The sequence below is a fragment of the Durio zibethinus genome, chromosome 1, assembly GCF_047325235.1.
Source record: "Durio zibethinus cultivar Kanyao isolate XHJ-2024 chromosome 1, ASM4732523v1, whole genome shotgun sequence".
Classification (NCBI taxonomy): Eukaryota; Viridiplantae; Streptophyta; class Magnoliopsida; order Malvales; family Malvaceae; genus Durio; species Durio zibethinus.
This window is the reverse complement of record NC_143162.1, coordinates 37,294,216-37,315,845: the sequence shown is the minus strand read 5'-3', so window position 1 is coordinate 37,315,845 and position 21,630 is coordinate 37,294,216. Positions and strand designations below refer to the sequence as shown.

At 31.0% G+C, this 21,630-nt stretch overlaps 1 protein-coding gene and 1 pseudogene across 7 annotated transcripts; both read right to left on the bottom strand.

Moving 5' to 3' along the window:
* Nucleotides 1–8,156: 8,156 nt before the first annotated feature.
* LOC111311405 (aldehyde oxidase GLOX pseudogene) lies at nucleotides 8,157–9,907 on the bottom strand (annotated as a pseudogene). The gene has a single exon (XR_016346795.1). The product of XR_016346795.1 is annotated as an aldehyde oxidase GLOX pseudogene (transcript).
* A 5,011-nt stretch (nucleotides 9,908–14,918) lies between these two features.
* On the bottom strand, nucleotides 14,919–20,434 carry EMB2757 (Transducin/WD40 repeat-like superfamily protein). Of its 6 annotated transcripts, XR_016346792.1 has the most exons (15): nucleotides 20,189–20,427; nucleotides 20,028–20,090; nucleotides 19,866–19,937; nucleotides 19,723–19,779; nucleotides 18,988–19,160; nucleotides 18,208–18,290; nucleotides 18,006–18,099; nucleotides 17,659–17,725; nucleotides 17,408–17,490; nucleotides 17,206–17,297; nucleotides 16,655–16,761; nucleotides 16,017–16,080; nucleotides 15,632–15,777; nucleotides 15,120–15,354; nucleotides 14,919–14,974 (listed from the first exon to the last, which is right to left on the bottom strand). XR_016346792.1 is itself a non-coding variant. In XM_022913386.2 (14 exons), exons 1-13 carry the CDS (start codon nucleotides 20,323–20,325, stop codon nucleotides 15,679–15,681), a joined length of 1,191 nt encoding a protein of 396 aa, XP_022769121.2. In that variant the 5' UTR covers nucleotides 20,326–20,427; the 3' UTR covers nucleotides 14,919–15,354; nucleotides 15,632–15,678. The 6 variants fall into 6 exon arrangements, 4 of the variants coding, with proteins under 4 accessions (XP_022769121.2, XP_022769120.2, XP_089625040.1 ...); XM_022913386.2 differs by having other exon boundaries at nucleotides 14,919–15,354; XR_016346794.1 differs by lacking the exons at nucleotides 14,919–14,974; nucleotides 15,120–15,354 and adding an exon at nucleotides 16,168–16,224 and having other exon boundaries at nucleotides 15,662–15,777; nucleotides 20,189–20,434.
* Nucleotides 20,435–21,630: the final 1,196 nt, after the last annotated feature.

Here is a 21,630-nt window from a genome sequence, read left to right as displayed (position 1 = left end):
AGTACTAAATGGATAAAAGTTTGATGCAAAAGTCAAGATTAAGTTAAGAGTATAAAGATAGAGTGAAAAATTTTCTTAATTTTACATTAAGAATACGAGTTAAGATAATACTATATTATGCCCATGTGTGAAGTGTGCTAATATTGATTGGCAAATGCGTGAAGTTACTTTTGAAACATTTAATTTGTATTGAATTTGTCTCAAGATATGTTAATTGGTATTTTTATAGAGAGTCTGTACCATCAATGTATTCCACTAGAGTTCTTTCAACTTCAAGGGCTCTCTAACACCAACATGATCCGTTTATAAGAGATGACATTGAAGGCATATTGCAAGATACTTTTAACATTCATAACCAATATTTTCATAATCTATCTCCCTAAAATGATGAATTTAATGAGTCAAATGTTGAAGTAAATAAATTTGGTGAACATGAAATAGGTGTAGGTGACCAATAACCTAGAGAAGAAGTATCAAAGTTTTATAAGTTGCTTAAGGATATGAATGAAGAACTTTATAGAGGATCGAAGCATTCAAGGTTATCTTTTTGTATTCGTCTTTTTCACTTGAAATGCTTATATGGATGGATGGAAAACTCTTTGACTTTATTATTGGAGTTTATGAAAGAAATATTTTCTTTTGTAAAAATCTTTGAATCTTGTAAGTAATCAAAGAAAATGATTAAGGATTTGGGTCTTGGATATAAGAAAATTCATAGTTGTCCTAATGATTACATGTTATATTAGGGTGATAAAAAAATAAAAAAATTTTATCATTTGTGTGGTATTTCTTATTGGATAGATAAAAATTTTGATAAAAGGTTGAATGAAGATAGTGATGAGATCTATGTAAAAAAAAAGCTTGTAAAGATTTTACGCTATTTTTCATTAATACCAAGACTTCAGTGACTCTTAATGTCTTTCAAAATTATAGATTCTATGAGGTGACATCATGATAGGCAGACGGATGATGGATCATTGAGGTATCTTACAAATTTTTTGGCATGAAAATCATTTTATTTAAGTTTCTAAACTTTGCATTTGATCCTCAAAATGTTATGGTTGGACTAGAATCTGATTGATTCAATCCATTTAAAATGATGAGTACTTCTTATAGTACTTAGCTAGTTGTATTGATTCCATACAATTTGTCACCATGAATTATCATGAAGCAATAATCATTTATCTTGTCTATGATAATTTTTTTAAAAAAAGTTCGGATAATGATATAGACATCTACTTACAACTTCTTATTAAAGAGTTAAAGTAATTATAGGAAGAAGTTAAAACCTATGATGCATAGAAAAAAAAACTTCAATATACATGCTGCTTTATTATTGACTATCAATGTTTTTCTACTTATGTGAATTTATCTGGTTGAAGCATAAAAAGTCGTTATGCTTATTCATGTTGTGCTACACAGGCATGTTCGAAGTGGTGACCTAATGGTAGGAAGTTCTGTTATATGGCATATTATCGATGGTTAGATGATAATCATCAATTTAGCTTTTAAAAATATCTCTTTGATAAAATTGAAGAGTGAAAGAGATCGTCTTTACCAATTAGTGGATCTAATACCTTGTCAAAGTTAAAAGATATCAATTTCACTTATGAAAAAATGACTCAATCAAAGAAAAGAGTGAGGGACATTTTTTAAGATGTCAAGCCTCATATTACTCAAGTTGATGATACTGATACTTAAGTTGATAATCTTGATATTCAAAGTGATGAGGAGAACGATGAAAAAAATGACTCTAGTTTGAGTTGTGAAAAAAAAAGTATCTTTTTTGAGTTACCTTATTATGAATATAATTTATTACGTCATAACCTTGATTTGATATACATAGAGAAAAATATTTACAAAAATTTTATCGAGACAATTCTTAATGTGAATAAAAGATCAAATGATGACTTAAAAAATTAGCTTGACCTAGTTGATATGAAGATTCGCCCTGACCTTCATTCGAAGTTGCTTCCTAAAGGCAAATATCAATTACTTTCTGTCTATTTTAGGATTTTTAAAGCTAAGAAAGATGTGTTTTGCAAGGTTTTAAAAAATATGAAAGTTTTAGACAGTTATGTATCAAATATATCTAGATGTGTGAATCTGAAAGAGCGAAAACCTTCTTCATTGAAGTCACATGGTTATCACATTTTGATGCAATATTTACTTCTCCTTGCTTTACGTTCATCAATGTCAAAGCAAGTCACTTCAGTGGTAATTGATTTGAGTAACATATTTAAAGCTATATGTGAAAAAGTTATAAATGTGAAAGAGCTTGACAAACTTAAAGATCGAGCCGTGATTACTTTATGCCATTTAAAGAAGATTTTTCCTCCAAACTTCTTCACTATTATGATGCATTTTGTTATTCACCTTCCATATGAAGCAAAAGTTAGTGAACCGATTTATTATCGATGGATGTTTTTTATCGAAATGTGTTATTTATTAATAGCTTGATTAGGTTGTTAGTGTTGGTCATTTCACTATAGTTAAAAAGATATATAACAAATATTTTATGCCATTGGTTTTTTGGGAGGTTAAAGTTTTATTATCGTAACAAACGTTATCCGAAAGGTTCTATTACTGAAGGATATTTAGCAAAAGAGTGTATGACATTTTATTCTTATTATTTAAAAGATGTTGAAATGAGATTTAATAGACCATCGAGAAATATTAGTGTGTAGCATACTGACTTTGCATATAGTTATCTTTTTGATAGTTTTGGATAACCAATAGGCAAAAGTAAAATGGTGGAGTTAGATGATAAATCTAAAGCACAAGCACATCGATATGTTCTTTTTTATCATTACTCAATTGAATCGTTTCGCACGTAAGTTGTTTTGCAAGAAAATAATTAATTTCATTATGTATAATTTATTGTATTTTTGTTATTGTTAATACTTTATCATGATGTTTTGTAGCAAGTATAGAAATAATTTGAGAGCTCATGCACATTATCGATGATCAAACCCTTGAGAGCTTACTAAGTTGTTCGTCGAAAACTTTCATGAATGGTTTATGAGCAATTGTAAGTAATGCTATACTTTTCATTATGAGAAATCTACATAAAATGCTTATGGTATAACTAACATTAATAACATATATATATTTATTCCACATTTATATGTTTGTAGTGAAAGGCTTGTTAGTGAAGAGGAAAAATGTCTTTCACAAGGTCCAAACAGGATTATGAAAGGATAAAAAAATTTTATCATCAATAGATTTAGATTTCACACTAAATCTTATGAGAGATTTAGAAGTACACAAAATTTAAGAGTTATTGTTACTTCATCAATTGCTAACTATGCTAGCACTGGGACACAAACCTTTTAAAAGAAAATGTTGACTATTATGGCATGGTTAATGACATCATTGAGTTAGATTATTATGACAAGTGAAAAGTTATCTTATTTCGGTGTGATTGAACTAATGTGAATAGTACGAGAGGTATTAAGAAAGATCAATTTGGATTTACACTTGTGAATTTTTCTCTATTAATTCATACTGTACAACAGCTCATCGATGAACCTTATATTTTTTTATCTCAAGTCAAACAAGTTTTTTATTTTGAAAATCCCAAAGAATTGGGTTAGTTTGTTGTTCTTTGAAATACACCTAGAGACTTATTTGATATGGGATTAGATACCAGAGATGATGTTGAACATGAAACTGAATATCATCCTTTTGCTAAACAAAACTTGGATGAAAATATCTTCAGTACCTCTGTTCATTGGGTCTGCGAAGATGTTAATGAAGACATTTATGAATCATGATGGATTATCTATATTTTATAATTCGAGTGTTTAAGACATAATATAATAAATGCTTGTATGTAATTAATGTCACATTCGCTATTGTATATTTATTGTATTGTAAATCATACATCATCTTTTAATTTAATTAAATCGATATGTTCTTTATATATCATTGGCTATGATTTCTTAAATTCTCAATGTCTTTATATATGTACTAAACTAATATCTTTTATATATTCATTTTTATGATGCAGCTGAGCTACAATACGGATGAGTAGATTGAAAGAAATACATATCAAATATATTAGTTTAAAATTATTTGTAGCACCTGTTGATTTTGGCTATGGACTGAATCCTTTTAAGGGGAATGAACGTATTGTTAGTTCTAACTCAGTCACTTCTAACCTTTTAACTGTTATTGGATCTAGCAATATGAGAAGTTCAGGTTTAGATAGTATCCCGTCAATTGATTCTGCTTTTAATTTGAATACGGGTATCATATATTTCATATTTACAATTAGATTATAATGATTAAAGTGAAGATAATTTACAAATTGATTTTTTATTTTTTACAGTTGATAACAATGATCAACTGAAGATCAGAGGTCGAACAACTTTGAAAGAATTATTTGCACTACCTCCAAACGAGCGTATTGTAGTGTCTGCAAACTCTGATAGGCAATCAATTGATGAAGAGGCTTAACTGTTGGCTGAATTTTTAGGCATGATTGCCCGTAATGAAATGAAATTCCTATTCATTATGAAATATGGCTTAAAGTTTCAGCAAAAGTTAAGGTCGATGCTTTAAACTTTATTAAGGTATTAATATAATTAATTACATATAAAATATAATTATTTTACATTTGGTTTATTGATTCAAACTTTTCTTTTTGTATTATTACAGTCAAGATTTGTATTTGAAATACCCACTTCATTTGTGCTTAAGTCATTGAGAAAAAAATGAAAAGACTATAAGCATAATTTGAAAAAAAAGTATTTCGATCGAAATACTACTGTAGAGGCCATACTAAAAAATCTATCTCGTAATGTGATTAGGTGGTAATATGAATAATTAGTTAGATTTTGGTTCTAAAAAAAATGAAAGGTATTTATTTATAACTTTTAATATTAGTTGTAAGTAATGAAAGTGTTTTATGCTTTAGGTTGGTAATATTTGTATTTCTACCATATACGTAATTATTTTTTATAATAGGAAAGAGAACATATTAGGATTGGTAGTAGAAAGCAACAGAAATATAACCACACAAGTGGATCAAAAAGTTTTGCTAGAAAGCAAAAAGAAATAGTAAGTTTATGATATTAAACTTATCCGAATGAATGAACTTTTTGTGCCGTTAAAAGGTAAAAATATAAATTAATAGTTATTGTTCTGTTTTAATAGTTTTGATAGTTTCAATACATGATATTAAACCTATCCAAAGTATTGAACTTAGTTTTCACAGTTAATATGTATAAAAAAGTTATTGTTTACGTCTCTTCATGACTTTTTGTGTCGTTAATAGGTAAAAATATAAAATTATTGTTATTGTTCTGTTTTAACAATTTGGATAGCTTCAATACATGATATTAAATTTGTCCGAATGATTGAACTTGGTTTTTACGGTTGAAATGTGTGAAAAAGTTATCGTTTACGTCTATTTGAGACTATTTTTGCCTTTTAAAGGTAAAAATACAAATTAGACTTTTGGATGGCTTTTAACAGTTTGGATGGCTACAATACATGATATTAAACTTATCTAAATAATTAAATTTGATTTTCATGATCGATATGTGTGAAAGGCCAAAATGCTTTTATTGTTTACGTTTGTTTAAGACTTTTGTGTTGTTAAAGGATAAAAATATAATATTATGGTTATATTTTTATTTTAACAATTTAAATAGATTAAATACATGATATTAAACTTATTTGGAATTTTTAACTTGATTGACATGCTTGATATGTATGATAAGTTACATTTGATATGTATTTAATAATAACATGTGTTTTTGTATAGGAGATTGAGATGGGTGACAAAGTTGGACGTTTGAAACTTTTTCGCTTAACACACAAAAAAAAGAGAGATCTTACTTGAATATCAAAACACAAGAAATTATGATAATTTGTTACATCTATTTTAACAGAAAATAAATATTTACTATTTTTGACATATTATGAATTAATCATTAAACTTGATAGTTTTATCTGATTAATTTATAGGAGAAAGTGAAAGAGAAAATGACTACTAAGATTGAAATAGCATCTAATGGTTTTGTCAATATGCAAGAATTGAAAAATTAAATTTTCACAAAAGTTGCTGGAAAAGAAAGGTATGGACAGGTCCGAGGCCTTGAATTAGGTCCAAATTATCTACCTACTATGGACGTAGCTCTCAGCAATTTACATTCTCAGCAAGTCAGTCTTGACGAAACATTTCCATATTGAGAAAGGAGTTACAAACTATGCAACAACGTTTCTAATAAATTGAAGTAGAAAAAGAACAAGAGCATACCAAAATTGAAGAAGAACGTACTAGAATAGACTAAGAACGTGTAAAATTTCAATAGTTGCATGATTGATTTGATCATCTTATGAATTTTGTGCAACAACAATTTTCAAAAATTAATCTCGATGGTCCATCAATTCAGGTATTATATTTAGTAAATACTTATATTTTTTAATGTTAAAAATAGCTTATTATTAAATGTTAAAACTTGTATGATGTTATTCGGTAGGTTCTTAAGCATGCTAGTGACCAAGGTGAAAAAATTCTTTCATCAAATGGCAGTCTTCCAAATCTATGCAGTCATCAATTTCTTACATTTAAAATTTTTTTGTTAATGTACTAAAATAATTTGAATGTTATTATACTAATTATTAAACTTTATGTTAATTACATGCATATTTAAAATGTAATCTCAATGGTCCACCAACTCATGTATTAGATTTAGTAAATATTTATATTTTTTAATGTAAAAAATAGCTTATTATTAAGTGTTAAAACTTGTATGATGTTATTCAGTAAGTTCTTGAGCATGCTAGTGATCAAGGTGAAAAAATTCTTTCATCAAATAGCAGTCTTTCAAATCTATGTAGTCATCAATTTCATACATTTTAAATTTTTTTGTTAATGTACTAAAATAATTTGAATATTATTATACTAATTATTAAACTTTATGTTAATTACATGTATATTTAAATGTGAAATATGTATTTATTAAATTCAATTTCTGAATTTAAGTTCGATTTTATTTCTTTTAACATTTTCTGTTAATGAAAATAATAAATATTAAAAGAAATTTTTTTTAAAAAAAAGTAAATTTCTTAATTTCGCAACGTTCGTGTTTAAGAATATCTCTAAATTCTAAAGTTAGTGACGTTTGTATTATAAAATGTCACTAAAATTAGCGGTATTTTTATGATAAGAACGTTGCTAAATTAACGGCGTTTTTATGATACAAACGTTATCATATTAACGGTGTTTTTCTTATATAAATGTCACTAAATTAACGATATTTTTTAGATATAAATGTCGTTATTTTCCTTAACATGTGTATAGTCAATACTCTTAGTGACGTTTTTTGCAAACACTGCAAATCGTTTAATGGCGTTTATAAACACTACTAAACGTTGAAAAAAACATCACTGAAAACCTAAATCCTTGTAGTGACAGCTGCAACAATCATGTTTAATTTAGATATGAAAAGATTGAGGGAGGTTCCATAGAAAGGCAAGATGGCCCTAGGACTGGCTATTTCAATGACCATTTGGTCGTATTCCACGCCAAACTAAACGTGCCGTGAATAAATTAATCAAGGGCTTTACTAAGTGGAAAACAATTAAAACGCCTTTGAGCTAGCGTTGCAAAAAGTCATGCATGTATGTCTAAATTGACTAGTTTGCTTGTGCCAATTAGTATATATTATTTATGAAATAATGTTAATAGTCGTGTATTCTATTGGTGGAGTGAAAATTCTTAGTGTCAGTTTAATCTCTTACAATTTCAAGTTAAAAAAAAAAAATGAACCTGAAATGAGGCATAAAGTAATTTGCATGTTTTCAATTTGATTATTTTATCCTTGTCAGAAATGTGGCTAGCTGGTTATAATTTGACCATTTATAAGGACAACTGGACAATTAATTAAAATAAATCCTCTTTGTCGATCGAACTTTGTAAATACACTTGTCTGTGCCTAGTTCTATGAAAGCAATCGGCAGAGATTACTGAAATATATATACATATATATATATATATATATACATATATATATATATATATGTGTGTATGTGTGTGTGTGTCACATCTTAAAGAATAATCGGAAGAAGTATACAGATGGGATGATCAATTCTTTGTGTACATTCAAATCACGAACCTTTATTTTAGATATTTGGATGAATCCTTTTTTTTTTTTTTTTTCTTTTTCTTTACTTCAACTTGACCCAAATGCCTTGGCTGGGAATGTCTTGATGGACCACAAATAAAAGATAAAACCCTGCTGGCGCAAGATTACCCGAACCTGGCGTCGTGAACTCAATGTTATACGTTGATTTCCCCAAAGCGGTTACTTTGTCATTTCCAAGTACAAGCAACCTTTGATTCATAGAGAACGAATGTGTACAGAAGGCTGGTTGCACCATTGTTACGGACACCAAGTTTTGAACTACTTTATCTGTAATCACCACTTGAACTGTTACATTTTTCCCGTATCCGATCATGGACATTGAGTTTGAAGCAACGATTGTGGGTCGCAAATTGTTGAATTTGACGTCCAAATATCCTGGAGAGAATGCCTCTAAGCTTAGTTCGGTAGGGAAAAGGACTCCAGTAAAATTGTACAACGGGTTAGGATTGCTTCCACCAACTAAAACTCTGCCATCACGAAGTAATGCTGCTGTGGAGTGGTACAGCCGAGGAATTGTTGTTGGGTTTTGTGTCTCGAACCGTGACCCATTTTCGTTATCAGGCAGGTACAACACTGGACTCAAAACCGGGTTCCTACTCAATTTCCATCCTGCTGATCCGGAACCTGCCCCGTTGATGAGCAAAACTTTGCCGTTTGGAAGCAATATCATGTCACCCATAACTCTAGCTAAAGGCATAGTCTCCATGACCCACTGTGGGTTGGGGTCGGTTATTGTGATCCTAGCGCAAGTGTTCAAGGCTCCAATGAACCTGCCTCTTAAGGCTCGGATATAAGATCCTTTTGGAGCACCCCCACAAACCAAAACTTCAGCTTGAATAGCTGCCGCTTTCAAGTTCAATGGAAGCAAGACAGCCGAACCAGTGCTTGGATAGCTTCTAGGATCGCCACCTGGGATTGTGGGATACGTCTTCACAACTTTATCGTTCACATAATCAAGCAAAATAGCTCGATTGTTAGCGAAAATAAATAAGTTTCCATCAACATTAAGGAAAACAAAAGGGTAAAGATTATTCTCCACTCCTCTCTCATTGGTTTCTGACAAGAAAGGCAAATTGAATGTGTTGGCGGCAATGTTTTTAGGAACAAACTCGTAGTTAAATTGTTTGCGACCACCGACAATAATTTGCCTTCCATCTGGCAAGATATGGTTGGTGGCATACCATCTTTTGACTGCCAATCCATTTGGTATTTCTTGCCAATCGCAGGTACTGCATGGTCTAAAAACCCTGACCTTACGTTCACCGTCATTGAAACCACCGGTTTGGACCAAATTACCATCAGGCATGATGGCCCCAGAAGAGCACCAAACGTCGGTTTGGACCATAAGAGCCCTGAACGTATTGGTAAAAACATCGTACTCAACTGAATGAGCTGTGCAATCTACTTTGAGAGCTATGTCAGATGAGTCATTGCGGCATTTTCCATTTGGCAACGACAGATTTGATGGGCCAAAATCTGTTCTGTCAAACATAACAACACGGTCGTTTCTAAGGAGTTGCATGTGCATGGCCGAGACGCCAATGTTTTTTTGTAGAAGTTGCCACTGGTCGTCGGCTGCGGAGGTGAGGATAAGGTGGCATGGCTGTGAGGCAAAGAGGAGTTGAAAAAGGAGGATTGAGAAAATAAATGTTGGGGCTGACATATTTGATAATTGGGAGGGTTTTGCTTTTTGTTTTGATGGGTGTTATTTGCTGCAGTAGTACCGTGGGGGTTTTGCTGATGATCAAAGCTGTCTGTTTGGTGCTCTTTATAAATGCCTCGAGAAAGAGAGAATCAATGAGGTTTGAGAATCCTACACGCATCTGTGAGGGGTGGGAGACTTGTCCTGGTTAATGAAAACGATGGTTTTCTGGTTTCAAAATTAGGCAATGTGGAGAGAGGAAGCTGGCTGGTACTTGGCTACTTCGATTTTGGACTTTTTTAAAAGGGATATGATCAATGTATGTTCTAAGGTTTGAAATTTGGCTTCACAGTTGATAATATCTTAGTTTGAAGCTGGATTACGTATTGACTTTTTTAATGAGACTCTTTGAATGATTAGAAAATGGGAAAGCCATTGTAGCTACTTTGGAGGACACTTCAAAGTGAACAGATCGCCCTGGATTTACATTTCTGATTTCACCCTTTGCAGAGTCTTTAATATCTGAACCCCGAAGTCTGAAAACTATGGTTTCAAAATAAAAATTTTATCACCAAATCAAAAAGATAGACAACATAAGAGCCAGAGAGTTGCGTTATTAATAGGTTAAGATGGCTAGCTTTGAACTTTTAGTAAGTTCGAATTACAAATCACCTCTGCCAACATTCATGAATAAGAATACAACTCATATGGGATATTAATTACGCATCATTTTGGTTTAAAACGAAATAATCATAAATTTACACGTATTGCTTCCTTCCCAAATGGCTTAGATTCGTAATAGACCCAAATTCACAAACCATTTCAATAGCTTTTTCAACTTGCGAGATGAAAGAAAATCATGGGCTACAGGTTAGAATACTTCAACCATGACCTGTCAGCCTTTTGCCACTACTTTTTCCATTTTTATGTAGCATTCAATCCTTCATCTACGATTCCATGAAGCAGCTGACTCTAACCAGTAATCTCTAATGCAATATTCCATTTCCCCTCAAATTAACAGTACTCCTTGATAACACGTGGAAGAAAGTGGCTTTATGCAGAAACAGCCATCTCTTTATCTCTCTTGGTTGATTCTTCTGCAGTCTAGTCGGTGAAGCATATCTGTATTTTTCTCTTCTCTTGTCAATTTCAACCATTCAATAATGATTCTGTTAACCGAGTTAACTGGCCATAAGGTGGTCGTTTTTCTTTTGTTGTTTATTGTGGCTTCACATGAATTTTTTAAGAGCTTATGTTTGATATTATGGTATGATTAGATTCTTTTCATATCAAGTATTTGATAAACTTTTAATTAATCTTAAAGTAACCATTTGGTTAATATTTCCTTCATTCAGATCATAAATTAAATAATCATAATAATTTTTGTGCATTGTTTTTGTCCAAAGGGTATCTTGCGTTTTCCAATGCAAAACATGAAGTGAAGACCATGTCAAAAAAGGGAAAATAAAATTAATGAGAAACTCACATTCTTATTTTTTATCTGAATCCAAATCTTTTGATATCCTTTGCATAAACCATACATACATATATATATATATATATATATGGTTCAAAATCCTTTGCATAAACAAGACTCGTTTGGGGGGAAACCTCCCCATACAAGCAAAAGAAACTGAATGACCATTTGGTTCTAAATCCTGCCAACAACCAGTCCATGAGCCAACAATATTAGCCCTTGTTGACTGATATCTCAATAGCTCTTCCTTTGAAATCACAGTAGGAGCCAAATTAAGACAACTGGGGACTGCAACTGACTGATTTAAGCAAATACGACTATGCCAAAGAATTAATTGCTATCCTCCAACTTACATGTCAAATTTTGGCGGCAGAGTAATTATTTGGGTTGAACTGTTCTGCTCTTAATACAACTATTTGCATTTTTAAAAAACGACCAATGCTTGCAAAATACAACTATGTTTGATTTTGTTTGAAGAAATAGTGAAGGGACACTTGGGATTTTGTTTGGGAAGAAATAGTGACTTTGTTTCTGATAGGAAATATTCCTTCTTAGGTGTATATAACTAAAATAATGATTCTGATTTCTTTTTAGACCAAACCAAAAGTTGATACTTAGGACTTTGCAGGTTTGCAGCTTCGAGCTGTTTCGCATTTTTTGTTGCCTTGCAACAACCAACTGTAAAGATAGTTATACAGGATTTGCCAATTGAACTTAGCGTTTGCTTTTAAGAAGAATTTTGTATACATCTCTGACAAGCAAAATGAAACAAAAACATAGCTTCAAAACAAATCAAACTGGTTCAAGGTCTGAAACCGTACTTTGTTCTTTATTTGATTAAGAAAGTGTGATGGAAGATTGGGACATGAACCTTCTTATTAATTCTCATAATAATTGAACTGGTTGGTCATTTTGGATGGCTATCGAACTTAGCTGACAAACAGTAAGACGTGCAAATGAAAACTGAGCTATATAACACGTAGGGTTCATGAATAATTAAACCGTCTGGGAACATTGGAACCTCAGTGAGCTGTGAAATCTTGTCTTTGTTTTCATGTTTTAAATTGGGACAATGCATTAATTTTTATGTTTGTCTCATCTGTTTTGCCATCGTAATTAATTATTAGGTACATAGGTATACCTTCAACTTTAATTTGCAACATTCTATCCATTGAATCATATATAGTTTGACGCCATTTTTTTTATATAGATTCTCTGCAAAACATTCCTTTGTTTATTTGTTTTGCCCCTGCATTTTCCTCACGCTGCTTGTCCTTGATAGATTTCAGAATTTAGAAATGCTGTGTATGAAAATATGAAACTTATTTTCTCCAGGGAGAAAGAAAAGAAAAGAAAAGAATAATATGTAATATATTGCTTGCCAACCGAAATATTCGAGTCAGAGAATTTTTATTTGATAAGCCTGCCCTAGAAATAATATTCTGTGAGATTTATAGATATTAAGTTTTGATTTTTTAATTAGCTCTGATATTTCCAATCGGCAAGGAACTGGATCTCAACTTCCAATTGAAAATATTATCCTAATTATTAAGTCAAATTAAAAATTATGATGAATTGAGATAACAAAAAGAAATAAAAATTTGCTTTCATTTTTTTTTTTTTTTCATACAAAGAAGGATAAGTTTTAAAATTTGAATCCGTCACTTTTTGAGAGTGACTATATGAAAATTATAAATTCTACTTTCATTTGTGTGATAATGTATTTGATATGGCACGTTGATGCTAATAGCTATTCTAATTCAAGAACGTGGGAAAATAGAGAAAAATTAATTTAATTTGTAATCCTTCAGCTTAGATGGAATTATTTCTGGATTTTCAACAAAAAAAAATACATCAAATAAAAATCATTTCAATGCATTCAAATATTTGAATTAGTGGTTGGTATCTAATTTTTTTAATATTTTATGTTACGGTTAAAATTTGAATTCAAAATATTCAATTTTAAAATTGATTTCAATACCATTGAATTAATTTATCATTGATATATGATTTTCTGATTTAAAAAGTACTATAAAGTTTTTTTTTTTTTTGGATTTTTTAGCTTAAAAACTCAGGGTTTCTTAAGCTATATTCGAACACTCTAAGAAGTTAGAAAAAAAGTTTCTCTTTAGTTCCAACATTTTCTGTCATGTTTAATAATAATAATAATAATGTTTATCTAAATTTTTTCCTTCTCTTCATAACCTCTCATATATATAAATCATTGACATATGTTCTGCACTGAGTTTAGCAATTAATAATAACCAAGATGCTTAACAAATGAATATACAAATACACTTATGAAATGAATAATAAGATATAATATTAAAAAAAAAGTCAATAAACCTTTGGTTTTCCTTAGAAGAATGGTGCTTATAACAGATTAGCTTCAAATTTGAAAATTATTCTTATGCATGGCAGCTTACTTAGAAGAAATTAAATGATAAGGTAGCTGCAATGTTTGAAATTAAATGATTAGGTAGCTGCAATGTTTCTATCTGAACATCGATGTTCAAATGGATGAAGTCAGATCATTCAAGCTAAATTCGATTTCAAATGTCTTTATCTCTATCCCTCACGACATTTCTTGTTTGATGAATTCGTTTCCAATTGGCTTCTATCTAGGCATACAATTCCAAAGTTCCCCAAGTTTTATAATGCATTTCAAGAATCCAGAGTCTCCTAGAATGATATATGCTTATACTTTTAAAAACACACTTTGAGGATCAATGATAGAAAATTTTTTGGCTCATTTGAATATTGCTTTCATTAATTCATTTTAAAACATTTTAAAATAACTCCGGAATGCATTATTCGGTCAATTTAAAAAAATACGCTCTTAAAATTATATAGATAAAGAATTAAATCCCAAAAAAAATTTATTTTATAAAATTTCTTTTAACCATATTTCTCCCTTCAATCGAAAAACTCCAAGATGTGAAACAAAAGGGGGGTGTAGGGAAGAAGATTCCAGGAGCACATGGTAAGGACATCATTATAGCAAACTCAATGAAGCTGTGAACCCAAATGATCCATGTCGAAAAAGAACAAGTTTTCTTTGGCTGTTGTTGGGGAACAAGACAAACTGATTAAACTAGTGCTTTTGATTGGGACATACCAACATTATAGCGTGGTTAAAAGTTTGTCCTTGGCACATGGGGCACCAACGTACGTACTTGCTTAAGTTCTACTGGCCTTTTTTATTTTACGTGCTTGGACTTCAAAGTGATAAAAAGGTGCTAAACAGTAAAGGGCATGAACTGTCAAAAGTCAAAACTACACAAATGCTTTCGAAGACCATCCTGGCCGGACGACCGAACTTTGCATCCAAATCAGACTTGGAGTCGTTAGCCGGTTTCTTGGTCGGATGCTTTTAAGGGTGGAAAGTGAGCTTCAGATGTTACGTTGAGATCTTCACAATCTGTATTTTCTTTGTGTAGATTTGTTTGTCAATATTGATATGACATCAATATAAATTAATCGGTTTCCAATTCCGTTCCTTTAAAATAATACTGAGACGGATTTAGAGACGAAGAACGATTCATTGAAAATCATTCTCAGAAACTTAGATCGTATCGGCATAAAATGCTCGTTTTTTTTATTCATGACAACTTTCCAATTGTTCATAGTAATTGAAATCTTGTAGTTAAGCATAGCTTAATAATTTATGCAGAAAAAGAATCCATATATTGCGTCCTGGAATGAATACAGTTTTGAGTAAAAATGAGTTAGTATCACTTAGTTTAAAGTTTGTTATAATCAAGCAATGAAAGGAATATAGGAAGAGAAAAGAAGTCAGTATCACAGTTGATGTGAACTGTTTAACAAATGGAAAACTCACCATGTGAACAACTGTTCCCTGCATGAGCAGCTATTGTCATGACCCAAAGGATTCTGACAAACATGGGACGGCAATGGGTATTCTGAAAAGACCCCAGTTTAAGGCTTTAATGCAAGGGAATAGATTCAGGATTAGATCCTTATCTTCCAGATGACTCCTTTATCTTCACATTACTTCAATAATTGCACTCCTTCCCTAAACTCTTTTCCCACTTCAACAGACAAGTCCTCCAAATCTAACATTGATCAAAGCACATGGTCACTTATTATGTTAAGTATATGTATAGATATAAATAAGCAGAAAGATCATCAGATTCATTTCTATAATAACCAGAGAGACACACCCAAACACATAAAGAGACTAATTCACTCCAACCATTTCAGATATTGCAAAGAACTTATCAAAATGTTCTCAGCTTTGATTTAAGGTTAATATAGTACAAACTCAAAGTCTGTCTAATATACCCTCTATTAAGGACTGACAATAGACATAAATACTTATTAACAACATACAATTGAGGTAACCGTACAGCTCCTGAGAGGACATAAAACATTTTTTTTCAAGTTTGAGGAGGATATAGTTCCCATAGTGCAACTGTTGTGTCTTCTGATGCAGAGGCCATCAGCTTGCAGTCGTTTGAATACGAGACAGAGTTACACTGCAAGAGTAGATATTTTATTTCTAGACTGTAATACAAATTGTTATAATAACATGGAATAACTAATCAACTGTCCATAATCACCACCATTAATGCAATTGAAGAATAGCACGATACGTGAAAGTAATAAAAACACAATTATAGCTCATCAGACCACATTTACATTCAATGAGATCACACCAGATAATTTTAAAGAAAAATAAAATGTCAGAATTTTAGCTTTAGAATCTTCACTGTACCGTAGCATGGTGATATTTCAGAATTGCCAGAGGATTTCCTTTGCGATAATTGTATATTCTAACTCTGCCACCATAATCAAATAAAAAGGCAAGTTAAAAGCAATCCGCTGCACATATACCTAATAAAAATGATCAGTATGCAAATGGTTACCTCTAATCTGTTTGACATAATGATATGTATATATATATATCTTTCTGGTTTTGATTTCTGAGGACAAATATAGAACAACAACTCACTTCAACTTAGGCAAAAACTAGTTAGAAGTACAACATATAGTTCTGTAATCCAGTTTCGAGTGATGAAGACTTAAAGTTGCACTTCCATTTGGTGGATTAGACACATGGCGATCTAATTAAAGGAAGTCTGTATACCAAGACGACTTTGATTTTCAATTGAATTCAGATTGAACCAAAAACTCATTAATGAAATCAACGTAAAGGATTCTTCCTATTGAAGACATACAAAACATATCTAGATTATATAGTTCAATTATTCAATGAAAGATTTCCCCTTGAGGAATGAAAATTGCAAACAATAGATCCAGTAAATTGAGTTCAATTTGAGGATGAATGCCTGAAGAACATCCAAAATCAAGAAAACTAGGAAAAGAGAAAAAGATATAAGATGTGAACCAAACCTATGGTCCCAGCCAGCAGTTGCAGCAATTTTACAATCTGGACGAATTGAGGTACTGGATATGCCTGGCCGTTCTAAACTAATTTCTTTCTTAACAACACAAGAACCCTACATCAAGAAGAACATAATATAAGAAGAACTAGAGAAAATAATGTGGTTTTTGCCCATGCTACCTAGAATTCTAGTAGTTAAGCAAAGATTCAAAATGCATTTATTTTTCATTTGCCTCTATCACAATGGAGACCAAGATTAAAGTGAAAGAACAAATATGGGTCACCAAAACTAGCATCATCATCCATGCTATGTCACTCGTTGACATTACTGGAAAACTGGATCCGCAAAGGCATACAAATGCAAATAATCATATAGAAACAGTATAGGAAACATTTGGCCAATGATTGCCAGAACGAAAATTCTAGTTATAACTAAAAGATTGCAGCTAGAGGGTATGTGAATTGCTATGTTGTTAGCAACCAGCTCACAAGTCATGAAAAAGAAGTCCATGGGAGGTTTAAACAAAGTGGAATGAACTTTAAAGCCAATGAGAATTACCATGGGATAATCCAAATTGTAGATTACAATCTTGTTATCTGCTGCCCCTGAGATACCTCCATTGCATGATCCATCAACGCATAAACTTAGAACTGTGTACAAAATAAGCAATAAACATACTTCATGAAGAGAAAGAAATTAGAAGAGTAAGATAAAGATGAAGGAGAATACATGTGGAGTCTCCATATTTTTGGTTGCACACCTGGCTCCGAATGGAACTTCACAGAAGTTATAGGAATCCCAGGATTACGTATATCCCACCAAAGAATGGAACCATCCTCATAACTAGTACATGCAGCAAAGAAATTCATAAATGACTATCTTAGATAGCTATTCCAAACGTGGGACACCATACCACAATCTCTAATATTTTGAGAATGATTGGAGAAGAGAAACATTGGAGGTGTTGGAAACAACTCAGGTTCAGTAAATGAAGATATCAGAGAAACATACCCCGCTAAGACATTAAGAAAACCCTGTGATCCAGAGAGTAAAAATGATTGAACTGCCATGCACATTCCTGCCAAAAAACAACCAGTTATAGTTTGAAATGCCTCAAAAATCAACAATTAGCACAATGAAACTCAATGGGAACGGCATTACAAAAAATTTCCTATAGACAATTGTTCTCAAATACGTACATGCCAGTATGTTTCTAAATACAAAAGCTACCACAACCAATTCCATTACAAGATGTTTGAATGATGGCACTGAATAATTAGTCAAATCTTTAGTATCCTAGAGTTGATTTACCAATACAAAAATTTTCCTGAATCAGAAGTAATGTTTCAGAAACTGACCTCTCTCCTTAGTAGAGAAACTAGAAGAACCAACAGCGCTCTCTTGAGGTAGCCGTACAGACCTTTCACCTGTATTGAGATCCCAAATCTCAACCTTAGCATATAAAACAGAAGGAAACAATCAGCAATAGGATATACCAAATAAGAAGAAAGAAATAAAGAATAAATGGAATGGAAAATAAACCAAGAGAAGCATATTGACCTCATAAGATTGCTCTCCTGCCATAGCCACATACTTAAGTTCTTCAACATATGTTTCTTCTATTAACCCACCTTGAAAATGATCTGGCAGGCCACAGCAAAGAAATTTTAGTAGAATCAGCAAGCAATAAACATATAAATGTGCAGGAAACATAGAGAAATGAGCATTGGCAAGAGAAATCTAATGCAAAATTTAGCCACTTAAAACTGTATTGCCCTATACTATGTAGTATGGACTAGAACATGCATGGGTGTCTCTAGCATATCAAGCGCTTGTTTCCTTGTTAAAGCAAAAAAAAAAAAGACTATGATTCATTTCCAGGATGCATCTTCCCATTCCAGATTACAGCTTACCCCTCAAAAGGATCACACATGCTATATCATTACCAAGGAAAAACCGAAAGAATTTGCCCCAATGTATGATGTAGTTGATAAGTGGTTGCTTTGCATATTACAGCTAGGATGGTTTACACAACAGTAAAAGATATAAAAGTGAAATATTACTACAACTGCTCCAGCCCCAATTTCTATGTAAATTTTCTATATCTACATAGAAAGTTTCTAAATTTTGTTTTCTAGTTTCTAAGAGGGCATCTGTTCTTCTTTCATAGTCAGATAGGCCATACTAAGTCCTCAAAATAAGTATTGATCAGGCAAAAGAAATGGTCCCTTAAGTCCATTTCTGAATCTAGAAGCTCATCGAGAATGTAACCCTATAGAGAGGAGAGTTAGTTCTCACAAACATTTATGTTCAAAACCTGCTTGAATCTCATAAACAAACCTTCAAAGGTGTTGGAACCCTCTACTTGATTTTCTGCAGTCTTTCCTCTGCTATCTTTTGAAATTTCTATATCAACAGTTTCCTTCCCTTGCTTTGCATTAGCAATAGGTTTCTTCACCAAAGAAAGCTTGCAAAAGTGGTAAGCATTTGAACTGATTGTAAGTGAAGGTGTCCTATCAAGAATCGAAATATTAGCAAGGTGGGATTCCAACTCATAACCAGATATTGCTGGTGGGTGGCAACAGAATCAAAACACTAAATCATGAAGGATTTCTAAAGATCTCTAATCTGTTGGCATGCCCATAAAGCTGAGGTTAATAAAAATAACAAAGCTCGATTACAAAACAACACCTCAAATGAGAGAAAGCTAGATCGAACACTTCTATTTGACACAAGATAACAGATAATCTAATCCCTTGTACCATCTACGCAGCAATAGACTAACTCAATTCTCTATATTTTCAACTCTCGAGTAATTAATTTACAAACTAACCAAACGATATACTTGAAAGAAAAAAGACTATCATTTAATCTCTAACTTGTTGTTTGCCATTGGCTGACAATACATTCCAATAAATCATTAAAAACTGTATGGATTATCAAACTTCATAGTTTATGTCATGGAAATTTAGGCATTTATTGAATAACAAAATTAGCCAACCATGTTTTCCTATAATATATAAACTACTTCAAAAAAACAGACATTGATAAGCCAGAACATCTCCAGTAGAATACCTGGAGAGACCTCCCTCTTCGATGTCCCAATACTTGACAGTTCCATCCCTGCCCTGACTACACATGTCAGAAAAACATTAAAAAAATACCCATTTAGCTTACAATTCCAGAAACCTTAAAACAAAACAAACAAGGAAAACCACCTGATAACTTTGTTGGTCCCCAACCAAGAACTACAAGCAACAGCTATAATCCCATGCGCAGTACTATGCACCCTATAAAAAGGAACAAAACAAACTCGATTTCGTCGAAGAAAAAAAAAAGAGGTAAAAGAAAATAAGAAATTAAAAAAAATGAAAGTAAACCACGAAGATGATACTGTGCGATGCTGGGTTGTGTCCCAAATCCGCAACTCACCGTCTGAAGAGCTGCAAAATAGAATTAACCCAATTAATTATTCTGTGTTGGAAATTAAACAAAAGAGAGATAAAAAAAAAAAAGGTAAAGAAGAGAGTTGAGGATTTACCCGGTGAACAAAATGGGTCTGGAAGGATGGAAACATGCATCGGTGACGGAAGCGCGGTGGCCTCTCAGCACAGCCACTGGGTCAGGCGGTGGTCTCTTGCTCTTAGAGTTAGAGCTCATTTTTTGCTTCGAGTCCATAGCGGAAGCTCAGTTGTCTCTATAAAATTAATTTAGATTAGTACAAAATGTTTTTCTTTTTGCTTGGGAAAAAAGTACATGATCATCATAGAAAAAGTGACAAAAGACAATTATATATATATATATAGGTATGTATAAATTTATATATTACAAAAACGTTGTTATTATTGTAATGATTTAAAATACAAAAAAATATTAAATTAAGGCTTTGCTTGGATAAAATGATGAAAAAAATTAAGGATAAAAAGGTATTAATTTAATTATTAAGTTACAATATAAAAAATTTTATTATAAAATTTAATTATTAGATTACTAAATTTTTATCTTTATCTCTTTTCGTCTTTCCTATCAAATAAAATCTAAAAATCTATCCAAATATAGATACTATAACACTAATACCATATGTAGGATTATTAGCACCATCATGATATTATTAAATTTTAAGATAATATTTTAATCTAAAATTATTTGGAAATTTTCAAATATCTTTTACTCACAACTAAATGATACTTGTAATTTAGAAAGATAATTTTGAAAAGTTTTTAATATTTTATAATATATAACAATTTTTAAAAGATAATTTAAAATTATTAAATATTAATAGATTGATAATATGTTTTATATTTATTATTTATATACGAATTTTAAAGATAATTTAAATTTATTAAAAAAAATTTATAATTAAAGTTATTAAATATTAGTAGATTGATAATATGTTTTATATTTATTATTTTAATTAAATTAATATTTTTAAAAAATAAAATAAAATTTATTTAAGTTCATATTTTTTTAATCCGCTTTTAGTATCATTTAAATTTAAGTCATTTTGAGTTTAAATTATTATTTTTGTCAATGAATTCAAATTATTTTGACTTCAAACAAATTTTAACCCTTGCTCGTTTTAAATTCATATTAGTAACTTTTTTTGCTAAATTATATCAAATTAGATTCAAATAAATTATAAAAATCTTTTAGATTTAATTTGTTTTAATTAAATATGATAATTTTAAACACGATACGATAATATAAATAAAAATGATACGAAAAAAATTATATATGAATTTATTGTAATCGTATTTCGTATTTTAATTGTATTGACATTATTAAAACATGATATTATTTGTGTTGTGTTGGTGTCAAATAATAATGATACTTTTAAGATACAGTATTGTCCATAATATAAAAAATTGGTAATTTATTTTAATTTATTTAAAAAATAAATTAATAATTATATTTATCATATCATTTTAATGTTTAAATAAATTATAAAAATTTAATTTTAGTTTTTTTAAATATTAATTTAAA